The 14,372-nt window shown below is 39.0% G+C and overlaps 4 protein-coding genes and 1 long non-coding RNA gene across 5 annotated transcripts; 3 read left to right on the forward strand and 2 right to left on the reverse strand.

Moving 5' to 3' along the window:
• Positions 1 to 238: 238 nt before the first annotated feature.
• LOC100875812 (FAD synthase) lies at positions 239 to 2,699 on the reverse strand. The gene is made up of 10 exons (XM_003699305.3): positions 2,484 to 2,699; positions 2,297 to 2,391; positions 2,103 to 2,226; positions 1,931 to 2,043; positions 1,726 to 1,869; positions 1,524 to 1,663; positions 1,241 to 1,441; positions 962 to 1,141; positions 623 to 901; positions 239 to 429 (listed from the first exon to the last, which is right to left on the reverse strand). Exons 1-10 carry the CDS (start codon positions 2,605 to 2,607, stop codon positions 426 to 428), a joined length of 1,404 nt encoding a protein of 467 aa, XP_003699353.1. The 5' UTR covers positions 2,608 to 2,699; the 3' UTR covers positions 239 to 425.
• On the forward strand, positions 630 to 2,072 carry LOC143265343 (uncharacterized). Its single transcript, XR_013039784.1, has 3 exons — positions 630 to 765; positions 1,693 to 1,806; positions 1,898 to 2,072. It is a non-coding gene; the product is annotated as an uncharacterized LOC143265343 (long non-coding RNA).
• Positions 2,700 to 2,936: 237 nt separating the features above from the next.
• On the forward strand, positions 2,937 to 3,792 carry LOC100875923 (LYR motif-containing protein 9-like). The gene is made up of 3 exons (XM_003699306.3): positions 2,937 to 3,218; positions 3,387 to 3,479; positions 3,550 to 3,792. Exons 1-3 carry the CDS (start codon positions 3,093 to 3,095, stop codon positions 3,586 to 3,588), a joined length of 258 nt encoding a protein of 85 aa, XP_003699354.1. The 5' UTR covers positions 2,937 to 3,092; the 3' UTR covers positions 3,589 to 3,792.
• On the forward strand, positions 3,683 to 5,789 carry LOC100876036 (putative tRNA (uracil-O(2)-)-methyltransferase). Its single transcript, XM_003699307.3, has 2 exons — positions 3,683 to 4,609; positions 4,680 to 5,789. The coding sequence occupies exons 1-2, from the start codon at positions 3,683 to 3,685 to the stop codon at positions 5,538 to 5,540; spliced, it is 1,788 nt and encodes a 595-aa protein (XP_003699355.1). The 3' UTR covers positions 5,541 to 5,789.
• LOC100876151 (uncharacterized) lies at positions 5,538 to 13,305 on the reverse strand. Its single transcript, XM_012279149.2, has 24 exons — positions 12,874 to 13,305; positions 12,700 to 12,818; positions 12,350 to 12,628; positions 12,105 to 12,239; positions 11,870 to 12,034; positions 11,672 to 11,803; positions 11,472 to 11,615; positions 11,291 to 11,408; positions 11,077 to 11,219; positions 10,765 to 10,984; positions 10,605 to 10,680; positions 10,402 to 10,537; positions 10,178 to 10,317; positions 9,775 to 10,110; positions 9,459 to 9,693; positions 9,085 to 9,385; positions 8,907 to 9,019; positions 8,330 to 8,623; positions 8,060 to 8,274; positions 7,851 to 7,995; positions 7,677 to 7,789; positions 7,227 to 7,473; positions 6,895 to 7,168; positions 5,538 to 6,833 (listed from the first exon to the last, which is right to left on the reverse strand). Exons 1-24 carry the CDS (start codon positions 12,974 to 12,976, stop codon positions 5,815 to 5,817), a joined length of 5,202 nt encoding a protein of 1,733 aa, XP_012134539.1. The 5' UTR covers positions 12,977 to 13,305; the 3' UTR covers positions 5,538 to 5,814.
• Between the last annotated feature and the right edge of the window lie 1,067 nt (positions 13,306 to 14,372).

Here is a 14,372-nt window from a genome sequence, read left to right on the forward strand (position 1 = left end):
TAAACTTTCAAAAGAAAAAAAGCTAGAAATACTTTAACTCGAAATGAAATTTCAAAGGGATGGAGAGGGAAGATGGTTTTCCTCGATTTCACTCTCCTTCGCTTCTTTCAAGCAAGTGAAAAACGTGACCCCACCCACTTGATAAAGAATTTCTAAGCTCATTTCGATCTAAAGATTTCAAACGTTCGCAGGATCGATGCGAGAGTACCCATTGCCAACGAAAATGATTTTAAAACAATTTCCAGTAATATTCTTTTATTTGTTTAATTTATTCATGTTTCCTGCCGAGAAAAAACTCGGATTGCGTGTTTGTTGATCAACCTATGATTACGAAATCCGCTTCGAATTAACGTCGCCTCGATTTCAATTTCGCCAACGTTGCAACACGGTTCTCGTGTTGTTACTTTGCTTCGATTCCCATCTTTTTACCTACAAAAGTAGATTACACTCGTGTACATAGAAGAACGAGAGGTAAGTACGCGTATGTGCGTGAAACAACGATGGAGAGGGCACTAGAGTCGGTGGAAGGGATGGCAAGAGGGAGGATCGAGGAGTGGGAGAGAACGAGTGAGCCAACAAGCTGGCGAGACTAGGATAAAGAGACGAAATTTTTCTTCCTTACCAGTTTGATTGAGTTTCTATCGTGTAATGAGGTAAAGAGAGAGAGCTGAAGAAACTCGCGACATCTTCGTTCGTCCAATCGATAAGAGGAAAATGTATTTGCACAGGGACGGAAATATCCTCGTTCAACCGTGCAAGATTATCGTAAGTTTCTCTTTCGTTGCCATTCAAACGTTTTCCAACTAGCAATATTCGCGATTCCGCTCTCGACATCCAATTTTTTATCTCCGTTGGAGCATTGATTTCGTCGCATAGTAAATTATATAATTCGACGTTGTATCTAACAAAGCAATTATTTTCAAACAACTTGCTCATACTTCTGTACTTGATGTCTTCTCACCTGTCACAGAGTTCTCGGAAAAATCGATTCATTGCGTCCGATTTTGAACAAATCGCGCGCAATCTACTGTTCGATCGCTGCAATTTGTCTTCAGTCACACGAGCAAGATGCACCATCATGATCGATTCCTCACTGCCGTCCAAATATATCCATACTTCTCCAGGCTTTTCATAATATTCTCTGTAAGGAAAGAAAAGGAAAAGAAGACAAAAATTCGATGACGTCCTCAAAGTGATAATACTAGTAATCGATACTTTTTTCCACTTGAAGAGGCATTACACGAATTTCTTCAACGTATTCTCATAAAGCGGACGAGGGGACTCCTTCAGTAGCTTCTCGAACTTTTTAAGGCAATCAACATGAGGTGTACTGTCGTAAGAAACCAATGCGTTGCTTGGAAGGCGATCGCAAAACATTTTCCTCGCATTTTCGGTATCTTTCTTGTTCCCGCTTTCTATAGTTATGCGCACTTTGTAATGCCTGAAACGATATTTAAAAATCTTACTCTATGATCCGATGCGATAACTCTGCCATATGTATTCAATGTATACGTTTTCACTACCTATTAACTTCTGGATACGAGCCAAACGAGACATTCGGGCATTCTTCTGCAACTTGGCTCAGAATATCCGCGAATGATTCCTCTTTTGCATTTATGTAAATTTCAGTCATCACAAATTTCTTGTATCTAACAAATAAGTCCTGTGGAAACAATATTATTTCTGTTAAAGGAGTTGCATGTTTTTGGCTGCTACGAAGCATACCTTGCACACAGAACGAAAAGATGGTTTGAAAAATGTTGGTGACCCAGGAAATATATAAACATTTTCCATGACTATACAAGGGTAAGAAGATAACTTTCCTGTAGCACTGTTTCTTCCAAATCTCAGTATCGATTTAGTTGGTACCTATAAATGATGGATAAATTACTTTCAGTAATCGTAATGTTACCAATCAACTGTCACTTACATATGCCATTTTATAACGTGTCAAAGGAACACTTCCATTGTTTAAATATTTTTTTACGATTTCCATTAATAGTGGATGATAATGCAAAGTGTCATTAAAGGCTAATGCCATGGCTGTAAAAATATCAACATAGAAATTTGTATCCTTTTGTGTACTGTTTGTTGTAATTTACCTTCGTACGTAACGTCATCATGAGTTGGTCCTATACCACCAGACGTAAAAATATAATCAAATCTCTTTAAAAAACATTTTATCTCTGTTGCTATGTCTGCGACACTGTCTGGTACAATGGTAATCTAGGGAAAAATAACAAGTTTCAATAAAAATTAATAATAAAGAAAGTAGTGCAGGTGAATACAAACTTACCTTCTGAACCTTGACTCCATATCCGTACAGTAACTCGGACGCATAAAAAGAATTCGTGTCTTTCACTTGTCCTTTTAAAATCTCATCTCCGATAACTAAACATAAGAAACAATTAAACGACAAGTGAAAAACTTGCTTGGAAACAAACAAGAATCGAACGTGTAAAGTATTGGTAAACACGTGTTACCGATAATTCCTGCGGTTTGACGTTTTATTTTACTGCTTTTAAAACGATTCAACGTCGCATTTTTCAATAATCCTCCGTTACATTTTGATAAAATTCTTGTGAGACGTTGATGTAAACTTATCATGTTTTAATCTCACTAAAAACTTGACTATACAATATAATTCTATTGCTCAATGTTGCCATAGATTAGTATGGACGCTATTTATTGCGTGAGAAAGTGTATTTCTTCTGCGCAACTCGAAGTTCATCAGCTGTTCAGTACCGGCTGCTTTTACCTCATGCTTATATACACAGTGAACAGAAATATAATCTATAGCAAGAAGAAGCGATGAAGTAAGAATGTATTGAATGAAAAAGGTCACTGGATATATAAACTTGTAATCGTATAGACTGCGACATGCGCAAAGCGAACAAAATTTGAACGTTCGCCTTCCGGAAACTACTCTCGCATTCGCAAACTGAGAACTGTATATGTACAATTATTAATAAAACTTGCAGACTTCTGCGTAGATAGTTTTAAATACCGGCAAAGTCCATTCATTGGAATCCAGATTTAAATTATATATTATTTATACGGGAGAATTATTTCTTCCAACTCTTCGTTCTAAGATGGCTAGTACGAAATTGCGACACGCGGCTTTGAGTTCTCCGAAACAACTTTATAAGTTTTTAATACGAGAATGTGAAAGGCTACCGAAAGATGCGCAACAGTATTATAAACATTCAATTAAACAGGTACTAATTGTAAAACGGTATTAATAACAAGAAAACAATAGTACTTGCACAACAATAACTCGTGTATTTGTAGACCTAGTGCATAACCTTTTTTGATGACTAATTTTATGAAACATATGTAAATACATTATTTGTTTAACGAAAATAATTGAGATCTTTTATACATAGAGTTTCAAACAACACGTGATTGAACCAGATAAGGAACGTGTACAACAAATTATGGAAAAGGCAATGCATGATGCAGAATGGGTTATAAATAAGGTATTTTATATTAAACGTTTCAACAATATACATATAAGTATATATATTAATATCTTCATATATTTTTCAGTACGTTAAAACGGGAGAACAGAAAAGGCCTCAAAAATAGTGAATTTAGTACTTATGTTTCTATTGTATAGGCAAGTTATGTAATTTATTAATGTTTTTAGCAAAAAAAAGCTTTAAACAATTTCGTTTAAACAATGGATTGTATGACTATAATAAGTGAAGAACCTGGAGGCAATGCTTCACAGTTTCATAAAGCTGTGAATATTTGGTCCCATAATCCTCAAGCCATCAACCGTAACATTCTTGCATCCAGCGAAATATTGAACATAGAAATTAATTGCGATATCTTCGAAATTTTTAACCGTATCAATACCTTGGATGTTTCACTTTTATCAAGGGAAGATCAGAGTGATAGTATTAACGGTGCAAAGTTGTTATACATATTGCATATCTCGCAAACATCTGATGTAGACTCCAACAAGAATGTTTGGTTGTATGTAACCAAACAATTACCCCGCATGCCACATATATTTTCTGCTGGTATCGAATTTCTGTTGCTAGAAAAGCAAGAAAATTATACCATAAATATTCATAAACCTCTTTCTGAGAAACGGCCCCTTGGTCCCAGAATACCATACACGATACAGCAAAAACTGGATAAGTCACTCATTGGTGTATATAAATTAAACACTATACAAGAACAATCAAGTATAGAGTGGTTACAAAAGAAGCTCTTTCCATGTATTTTAAAATGGATGAAAAATGAGTCGAAAAACGTATCAACCCTCTCTTCATTAAGTTTCATATCAGCTGAAAAATATGCCAAGTTGTATTGTCAGTTGAAAGAGAAGTACGGCATGAATTTGATAAAGAATTGGCCTGAAAATACGGATCCATTAAAATTCGTTTATGAAGATATCGCTATAGCTGCCTACCTGCTCTTGGTTTGGGAGAAGGAGCGTACAGAAAAAGGAACAAATGACTTACAATCGTTTCTTGATCTGGGATGCGGTAATGGTTTACTCGTGCACATTTTGTTCAGCGAGGGTCACCGCGGACTGGGAATCGATTTGCGACGAAGAAAAATTTGGGACTTTTACCCTCCTGAGACACCGTTACAGGTATGTACTTGTAATTTATATAATTGTGCAGATTGTTATACAGATTTTATTGGGTAAATAATTTTATTAGGTGTCTACGGTGATTCCTTCATCCGCAACAGTATACACAGGATACGACTGGATCATTGGAAACCATTCGGATGAGTTGACACCATGGATCCCAGTAATAGCAGCTCGTAGTGATTGCCGTTTCTTCTTGTTACCCTGTTGTCCATACGAGCTAAACGGTACTAAGTATCAGAGATGCTGCGCCTCCAAAAGTCAGTACTCCGAGTACATCGAATACGTAAAAAATCTGAGCAACGAGTGTGGCTTCAAAACGTATCTTGACAAGCTAAGAATCCCATCTACGAAGCGTATCTGTTTGATCGGCTGGGAAAGAATACACGAAGAGAGAAGTATGACTGAAGATCGCATACAACGATTGTTGAGCGAGAAGACGACGCTGATACGGGAGGAGAAAGAGAAAACGATCAGTGAATGGACGTGTGACTTCAAACCGAGGGACACGGTGGAAAGAGTGAGAAACTGTACGCAGTTGGACAAAATGTTGATCAAGAATATTGTAGACACGGTTGCGAATCAGTTACTTAACGAAGGGCGTGTCATTTCTCTCGAGAAGCAGTCAAGAACTTGGAACGCGGGTCGATGTCTAGAATTAGGCGAAATAGCGGAATCGATACCGAGGGAAACGATGTTGCGTCTGCGAAAAGAATGCGGAGGTCTTCAAACCTTGCTCAGAAACCACAGCCATATTTTCTGCGTCGCCAAAGGAAAAGTGCAGTTCAAAGTACCTGGGACGAAACAGCAGGTCAGACGACCGAGAAAGAATTTTGTGGCGCCACGCACTAAAACCAAGCCCTGCTGGTTCCACGAGAATCATCCAAATGGTTGTCCGGCGATTGACACAGAATGTAACTATAAACACTGATGGTGTTAGAAATTTATTTTCACTTTCGTACGATGGAAATGTTCATACATAGATTATTTTGATAATGCCAATGGAAGTCCAAGACACATATATGTATACGTATGCAATATGTCCAATTTATGTTGATGCAAAATACAAAAGATGTAAATTTCGGTAGGGAAGAATCTCCTCGGTGAATATTAAATACGTATCATTTATTGTCTCTATCGTAGCTGACCGCAATAAATTGAAGTAACGAAATCGATACAAGTCCAATTCAATCATACACAGTATGCTATTTAAGGAATTCAACGAACGGTACGTCGTCCAAGTTCAAGGTCTTCGTTTCGACCACGCTGTCCTGAAGAGACTTAGGTAGAAAATACTGGCGACCACGTTTCAACTTCTTGACGTTGATCGTATCCAACTGGTGCACCCGCTTCACGTGCGTTCGTAGATTGCCCTTCTGCGTGAAGGAGTACTCGCAGTACGGACAAGCGTACGGCCGGTCTCCCGTGTGATGTTTCTGATGCATTTGCAGAGTAGATTTCTGAGCGAACGATTTCGTGCAGAGGTCGCACTTGTACGGTCTCTCGCCCGTGTGAATTCTCTTATGCCTCTCAACCTGGTACGGCTTCGTGAACGTCTTCCCGCAGACGTCACACTCTTTCCTCGAGTTGCCTTTGCTAGCCTTGCTCCCCGTCGGCAGGGATTTATCGAGCGGGACTTTGGGTAGTGGCTCCACCTGTACCGACGATAACTGCGCCTTCAACACTTGTCCCGTGCGAGCCTCTTCCTTGGTGTGATCCTCGTTGATGCCGGATGAGATGCAGAGTGGCACGCACATAGAATCAGTAGGCACAGTTGAACGATTGTACGCGTTGTTGATCGTCGATTGCGACAACAACGACTCGTCGGTTTGGATGGTCACGAGTCCGTTGGTTAGCAGGAAGTGTAGATTGGTAACTAACTGATTGCCTTCACTCGTGGTCATCACTGAATTGTTACTCTGCACGATGTTAGGGTCCACGTCGGTCTCGAAGTTGATCTGGTCGGTCAAACAGGCGGTTGCTTCGACGCTGATTGTCTCCAACGGTCGAGAGAGCTGCTGATCGGATTCGAAAGTCTTTCCTATGGTTCTACCTAGCTTCTCTAAATCTGCCGCTATTTCCGCTATGGCCGCAACCTTCATGTGCTTCTGTTTCCTTTTTGGTCGCTCCTTGTGCTCGCGCACGTGCTTCAGTAAGTGTACCTTCCTGTGACCTGATGTCCTAAACCTCGAGTCGCAAACCGGACATCTGAACGGCTTCGAACCTTAAGAAACAAATGTTATAAAAAATGTTGTCTTGATAATTTTGTATGTCATGTCACCTACCTGTATGCAACCGCATGTGCACTTTCAGACTACCCTTGGTCGCGAACATGCTGTTACAAACGTGGCACCTAAACGTCTTCTTCCCTGTGTGAACTTTCGTATGCGAGTCCAGAGTACATTTCACGGCGAAGCTTTTGTTGCAGAAATCGCACTTGTACGGTCGTTCACCCGTATGTGTACGCACGTGTCTTATGAGGTCGCTAGGTTTGCGAAAGGTTTTTGGACAGAATTTGCACTTATTCGTGTATTCCTTTCGTTCCCTTCTCTCTGGGTTCTAAAATAAAGGTTACAGTTACTGTGACATCTTAGAGCTTTCTCTTTTCTTAGCATACCGTGTAGCTTGCTTCTATTTGATCCATCGCTTCTTTTTCTGCTACGGTGTCCAGTAGGACTCTTTCGGAAACTGCGGAGTCGGTGTCCATCGCGATGTCAGTTAAAGAATCGTTCGGTAAATCTGAGCTTTCCGTATTTTGTGGCCTTGATATGGCGTTCCAAATAGAGATCTCGTGAATTTCGTTGTGGGATTGTAGCTCTGTTCTGTTGTCAAAGTATTTGTCACAGGAGGAACACTTCCATGACCTGAAAAATTAATTAATTATCAATAACTGGGAAGATAAAATTGGAACTAACGTTTATTCACATTTACTAATAAAGCTTGAAAAGCTATTTACTCACTTAGTAACCTAACCTAATTAAGCTAATTTAACTAGTTAAAGCTAATCTACTTAAAACGCTAACATTTATTCACTGTTTAGTAACGTAACCTAACCTAACCTACTTACTGTTTAGTAACATGTATCTTTGAATGCCTGTTGAGGCCACCGTTCGTACAGAATTTTGAAGAGCATTCCGTACACTGATACTCCTTAGTTTCGCGATGGGTCTTCAAATGTTCCTAGGATCAAAAACGAGCTGTTAGTTCTGATGTACATAATCACATTAGTGAGAAGTGATACCTTCAATCCACTCGCTGTGAATCCTCGTTGATTACACATGTGACATTGCAGCGAAGATTCCCTCTGCATTTTGCCGTTGACAATTTCCGCAAAACCTGATGTGTGTACTTTCTGATTCTTCTCTTCTGTTCCCCGGAAATCTTCTCTGCACACAAAATTCTATTCCATTCCCTCGTTACAGTATGTCAGGTTAAACAGAAGACACTTACACCAAGAGCAGTGAGCTTTGCTTTTGAATGGCTTCTTCAGCTTCCAATTCGTTTACTTCTTTCCTTGGATTCTTTTCCTGAGAAATGACCATCACCCTGGACTTCACTGATTGATCGACTTCGGAAAGACGATCCTCTTTTACAGTTCTGGGTAGTATATTTGTCATACTCGTTGAGTCGTTCGTGTCCAATCCAATATCGATTTCAGTGTCCGACTAGAAAAACAACAATCAGTCTTCCACAATATTTGTTAATGTGATATACTCTTACTTGCAACGCGATATGATCAATCTCGAACGAATCCAACTGCGAAGAGAATACACGTTCTGCTGATGGTTCCACACCGTTGTTACCACCGTCATTATTATTGTTAGTGTTGTTACTAGTGTCATTACCATTATTCTCATACATGACATTCAACACGGTTTGTCGCTGCTGCTTTGTACTATCAAAATCATTCGTGCTCACGTCGTTAGAATTTCTAGAATTATTTCCTAGAGTTATGTTCATTCCTATGTTGAAAAACTGTTGGTTCAACGTCTCCTCTATTTCTCGTATGCTCTCCTGTAAACGTGAAAATTAATAGAACAATCTATATTATGTGGTTTATTTTGAAAGTCCATTTTCATTTATTTTGAGGAAATTAAAGGTTAGCATATATGTCAATGAAAATGTAGGTTATGTCAAGACTGACAGTTCAGCAATTTTTTTACTGATATGTAATTTCATTATGCAAATTTGTTTTGGGTGATTTAACTAGAAGTGGACACTTGTGTGATTTAACTTGCAAGTGGACACTTTCAAAATAAACAGTTCAATATATACTCTCCCTATTAACAATATGTACCGGTGTGAGTGCTTGATCACCAGGATAAACTGGCAAAGTAACAGACCCAGTCTCATCAGCATGCAACATCTGTGAGTTCTCAAGGTTCGCCATCACAGTCTCCGACACATTATCTAAAACAGACACAGTAAAGTACCAAACCTATAAACAATAAAGTTATGTAACATAATAACCATACGATTAATAAAAGTTGAAGGTTCACAGTTTCCAGATAAAAGTGGTCTCGTCTTATCCTGCTCGGTGAAAGTTTGCGAAAAATCAGAACCGAGCTGCGACTGAAAAGATATCTCAACCGTTCCAAGGCGAGAAAAGGTGAGATTGTCCGTGAACGTTGGAGCGGACGTTGTAACAATAGGTGCATTAACGTCGTTTGTACTAGTAGCATTAGGAAAAGTACTCGACTCAAGGATCGTTTCTTTGGAACCTTCCTTCAATACCGACTGGTTCGACTGTTCTTGCATTTTCTGTTGCTCCAACTGCTACTTGGAAAGAAAGAAAATCAACGCTTATTAATACTTATTAAATACTCAATCAGTAGAATAAATATCGTACCCGTTGTGCTAATTCGTGTTTATGTATCTTCATGTGTTTCCGACAATTAACATAAGTTTTGAAAGTCTTGTGACAATATGGACACATGAACGGTCTTTTGTTACTGTGAGTAACCAGATGCCTCTTCATGCTGCTTTGAGTAGAGAACTTTGCATCACATGTGGGACAACCGTAGGGTCTCCAATCCTCATGTGTGTGTAGATGCGACTTTAACACACTGTTTGAGGTGAACCTCCTAAAATATAAAATATTGTGAGAATATTTAAACTAGTTAAAATGGAAATATTTAACTAGTTCAAGATTTATGAAGCTTTACCTGTCGCACTTTGTGCACTCATAAGGTCGTTCACCCGTGTGACGACGATGATGCTGCTTCAAGTGACTGATCTTCCTAAAAGCAGCCTGACAAACCCAACACTTATGCGGTCTAGCCGGATCAGTACTCGCGTCATAGCGTTTCTCCTTCGAAGCTATCTGCGCCACGCAAATTTTATTCCCAGCATCACTGATCACCAAAGGTTCCTGCAACACCACCTGACCCACCAAGCTCTCCGCCTCAGGCGACAACTTCGGTTTTTTAGTTTGAACTTTCGTACGATTCTTGTCGTCGTCAGCCATCTTATTACAGTCGTTCTTAGCTTCTGCGTGTAATCTAAAAAAGTATTTACCTTCGGATCAATGATTCGACAATGCACGGGAAGAATGTGACGAAGGCTCACCTAGTATGGCCAATCAAACTTCCATGACACGCGAATGATTTGTCGCAAGAGTCGCAAGCGTATCGTTTCGTGCCAGAATGAGTGCGCTCGTGTGCTATCATGGTGGATTTCAGAGCGAACGAACGATAACAATGGGTACACTGAACACATAAAAATATGTAAATGTCAGACAAGACAGAAGAGTGTACCTATGTATATTGTATGTGTACCTATATTACGCATACCTTGAAAGGTTTCTCTTGTGTATGTACACGTAGATGTCGTATCAGATCCGACGACTTCTTGAACTCCTTGTGGCAGAAGGTGCACGCATACCATCTTATGTTCCCCACGCACCGTTGTTTGATAGTCAAATATTTTCTACGGAAAAGAACAAGAATATAAAATATGACTCAGCGAATATAATTTTCCTCGTGAAACAAATTACCTGGTGCCACCGTCAGCCGCTCGGTCCAGCAACGTCACAAAATTAGTGCGCGCCCCAAGTTTCTTCGTTTCCGTACCTTCGACAAATAAGCTTCGTAAACGGGATAGTATTAATTAAAAATAGGTTTGCAGCATTCGTCGCAGTTTGTGGCATCGCATACCTTCGTTCGCAGTTTTATTTTTGCTAGGGAGACCACTATTCTTCAGAGCCTCTTGCAGAATATCTTTCTTCGTTCCAACAGATGAGTTCGATTTGTCGTTTGATTTCTCAGCTTCCTCCGTGGTGGCTTCTAAAGATGCCAACTGAGTTATGACGCTGTCTACGGTTGCTCGTATGTCGGACTCTACGGTGTCGGAGCGATCAGTAGTGGCGACTCCTTCCTAAAAATCGTACACAGCTTATTCCGATCGTTATCGCATTTTACAGCGAGGATTAACGTTGATCTGCTGTTCAAAAAGTACGCGGGATTTACCTCGTCTATGTCGGCATGCATGCGCTTCATGTGGCCGTTTAAACTGCCTAGCTTTTTGAAGATGCAGGAACAGTAGTTGCATCCATATATTGGCTCTCCCTCTGGTACGTTATGAACTCTTGTTATGTGGGCGTTTAAATTACCTGTGAAACAGATTACTTATAGAAACAGATTGCTTATACTACAACAAGCTTATACTACAATCATAAAGCACCTTTTTGACTGAATTTGGCATTGCAAAGCTCGCAAGCATGTGGTCGAATACCGTTGTGCTGCCACATATGAATTTGCAGAGAACTTTTCTGAGTGAATGCACGACTGCACACGGTACACTGCAACAACAAATGTAAATCAAATGTCCATAAAACGATTGTAGAAGATTAACGTGAATTTACCTTGAACGGTTTTTCGCCGGTGTGTACTCTGATATGGCGCATTAACTGACTGGGTTTTTGGAAAGACTTTAAACATATTGTACATTTGTACACCGTTTTATGTTTCGTTCCTCTCTTTGTCTGCTTTACCACTTTTGTCTGCAACTGTAAAGAAATTGCAACTCAGGACAAGAAGGTTTAAAATAAGCAGTCTTACATACCCTGTAATGTTCACGGATGTGGAGCCTGTACAAAGCCGGTTGACCAAACTGTTTATTGCATAGCTTACACTTTCGTACTTCTTCTGTTGCCCATTTTTCTCCGTGAAGCTTCAGATGCGCATCCAACTGAGCCTGTCAGTAACAAATCATTATTTTCTGCTTCAGAACAGTTTATTTGTTATTGAATTTGAATCTTACTTTAGTTGAAAATGCATCTTCACATTCGGTACAAAACAAATTCTCCTCTTTCTCATGCAGCAACATATGAGACTTCAAACTAGCCATCCTTGTAAACTTCTTCCCACATTCTGGACATTTTGGTTCACCCGTATTGTGAGTCGCCATGTGAAGAGTGAAATTAGTCTACCACAACAATATCAAGCATTATTGAATCACATTGAGTCTTAATACCTGGCTACTATCATTGATTTACCGGAACATTAAAGGATGCAGAGCACTTTGGGCATCTGTGTGGTTTCTCTTCTGCATGATTTTCCATGTGTTTTCGATACAATGTCCGTTTAACGAATTCTTGATGGCAAATGTCACATTTTAAACTGCCTGTCCCCTAAGATTAAAAAATTCATATGCATTCTTTTGTCTTTCTACTGTTTAAAGACTGTGTAGAAGTATATAGTTGTAATTGTATGTTCAATAATCTGGAAGCGTAAACATTACCTGTAAAGAACCAGCTGAGTTCTTCTTGGGTCTTCCAGGGCTGTTCCTTTTTAAGTCTGTGCTCACCGGTTTTTGTACAGCAGTCTCATCACATTTACTAATTAACAAATCATTCTGCGGAGGACACTGGTACTCTTGGTTCGTGGGTGTTCTCTTTACCTCTGTGCATACTTGAGATTTGAACTGTTCAGTGGTAATTGCATCAGGTTCAATATCTTCTGCAGGCTGTTGCAATTCTGATCCATCAACGATATCTTCTATGTTCAGTTGAAAAATAGGCTAAGACAAACATATGATCTGAGAATAAACGTTCCCTAAGAAAAGACAAAATGTAGGGTAACTAGACTTACAGAATGCAATATAAGGTTTTCATTAAAATTTTTTACATCGATCAACGACGCAGGTGATCCGTTTTGACCAATAAGCGTAACAGGAGTCGCAACGATTTCCATCATACCGTCCTTGTGTTCTGTAAATAAAAGAATTTTGCAAACATACTTCGCAAAAAGTTGATGAGATCTCACCTGTCACTGCCAAAAGCGTTCTACCATCCTCGGTAGTAACAAGATTTATCGGTATAGCCTCAACGCGAGGACTTTCCGTAATTATATCGTGTCGCGTCAACATCTTCCTTGATATGCAATTAACGAGGAAAATAATTCTTCGTGTACAATTGTACGCAAAACAACGACGACGATACCTCAATACACTAACTACGTTTACGAATACTCTTCATCGACTGGAATTCTCTAAGAAACTTTCGGGATAATTCAAGTAGTAGAAATTGTTTGGATAGATGCATAATTTTAATTCTTTTCCTGCTTCTCTCTAAAAAAGATAAAAAAAACTTAACCTATCGTATCAGGGAACAAGAGGTTAATTTCACTGAAAGGCGTCATCACATCATAGAAGAGTAACAGAATAGATGCATCGTCTTATGGGATTTTATTTTCGATGAACTGAATTACCGATATTGGGAAATTAAGAAAAGTGTATTAAGTGGTTCTTAATAAGCACGGGCATCTAGCGGCATAAGGAGGTATCAGACAGAGCAAAATTTTTAATCAAGTTATTGATAAAAATCAAATTAAAAATAGTTTGATAAGGTCAAATTATTCCGAAGGTAATTAATTTTGCTCTCTGATGTAATTTGAAGCATATTGAAGTTAATTAATTATTAATGATAACTAATGTGTAATGAGTAATTAATTATTTTGTGCAAGCATTGGGATACGTATATGAGCCGCATATGTCAATTACACTGCGCATGCAAAATACAATATTTCGGCACTTTAACGACATAGTATGTTTCCTGAGGCATTTAGAAACAAATTTCTATTAGGGTTTGATGCGTTTCGATGCCTAATAAAGCCAGAAAATGAATTTTTGTCGAATTCGGTCCAAAACGGTACAAGTGGCGCCATCTAGCGGCGAGCGGCGGAACTACGAAAAACTAAAATTTTGATTTTCTCGAAAACTAGGGACTTTCCCGAAATTCTGAGATATACAAATTGTTCCTTATCGCCTACGAAATCGAATGAGTACTTTCATAGCCCTCTAGGACCCTTATTAAAGAAATTAGAAAAATAGCCCATTTCATGGACCAAGAAATTGCCGTCCATCTAGCGGTGAAAGTTGGAACTACAAAAATGGAAAATCTCGATTTTCTCGAAAACTAGCAACTTTTCCGAAATTCTGAGATATACAAATTGTTCCTTGTCGCCTACGGAATCGAACGAATATAATTATAGCCTTCTAGGACCATTATTAAAGAAATTAGAAAAATAGCCCATTTCATGGACTAAGAAATTGCCGTCCATCTAGCGGTGAAAGTTGAAACTAATCGAAAAAGTCCATGAATTACACCTTTTTTCTAATTTCGTTATTAATAGTCCTAGCATGTCATAATGGTATTCTATCGATTCCGTAGAAGACAAGGAACAATTTGTATATCTTGGAATTTCGAAACAGTGCTTATTTTTCGAGAAAATCGAGTTTTTCTATTTTTGTAGTTCCAACTTTC

The sequence above is a fragment of the Megachile rotundata genome, chromosome 11 (genome assembly GCF_050947335.1).
Source record: "Megachile rotundata isolate GNS110a chromosome 11, iyMegRotu1, whole genome shotgun sequence".
NCBI lineage: Eukaryota > Metazoa > Arthropoda > Insecta > Hymenoptera > Megachilidae > Megachile > Megachile rotundata.

What these genes read in the sequence shown, in the direction of transcription:
- LOC100875923 (XM_003699306.3), top strand. Translation starts at nt 3,093, where the DNA reads ATGGCTAGTACGAAATTGCGACACGCGGCTTTGAGTTCTCCGAAACAA. An exon ending in ATAAACATTCAATTAAACAG is followed by an intron (nt 3,219 to 3,386) that starts GTACTAATTGTA and finishes TTTTATACATAG; the next exon opens with AGTTTCAAACAACACGTGAT. An exon ending in CAGAATGGGTTATAAATAAG is followed by an intron (nt 3,480 to 3,549) that starts GTATTTTATATT and finishes TATATTTTTCAG; the next exon opens with TACGTTAAAACGGGAGAACA.
- LOC100876151 (XM_012279149.2), bottom strand. Translation starts at nt 12,976, where the DNA reads ATGTTGACGCGACACGATATAATTACGGAAAGTCCTCGCGTTGAGGCT. An exon ending in ACATCCGTGAACATTACAGG is followed by an intron (nt 11,616 to 11,671) that starts GTATGTAAGACT and finishes ATTTCTTTACAG; the next exon opens with TTGCAGACAAAAGTGGTAAA. An exon ending in GCGGCTGACGGTGGCACCAG is followed by an intron (nt 10,538 to 10,604) that starts GTAATTTGTTTC and finishes TCTTTTCCGTAG; the next exon opens with AAAATATTTGACTATCAAAC.
- LOC100876036 (XM_003699307.3), top strand. Translation starts at nt 3,683, where the DNA reads ATGGATTGTATGACTATAATAAGTGAAGAACCTGGAGGCAATGCTTCA. An exon ending in CTCCTGAGACACCGTTACAG is followed by an intron (nt 4,610 to 4,679) that starts GTATGTACTTGT and finishes TAATTTTATTAG; the next exon opens with GTGTCTACGGTGATTCCTTC.
- LOC100875812 (XM_003699305.3), bottom strand. Translation starts at nt 2,607, where the DNA reads ATGATAAGTTTACATCAACGTCTCACAAGAATTTTATCAAAATGTAAC. An exon ending in TGATGACGTTACGTACGAAG is followed by an intron (nt 2,044 to 2,102) that starts GTAAATTACAAC and finishes ATATTTTTACAG; the next exon opens with CCATGGCATTAGCCTTTAAT. An exon ending in TCGTATCCAGAAGTTAATAG is followed by an intron (nt 1,442 to 1,523) that starts GTAGTGAAAACG and finishes ATATCGTTTCAG; the next exon opens with GCATTACAAAGTGCGCATAA.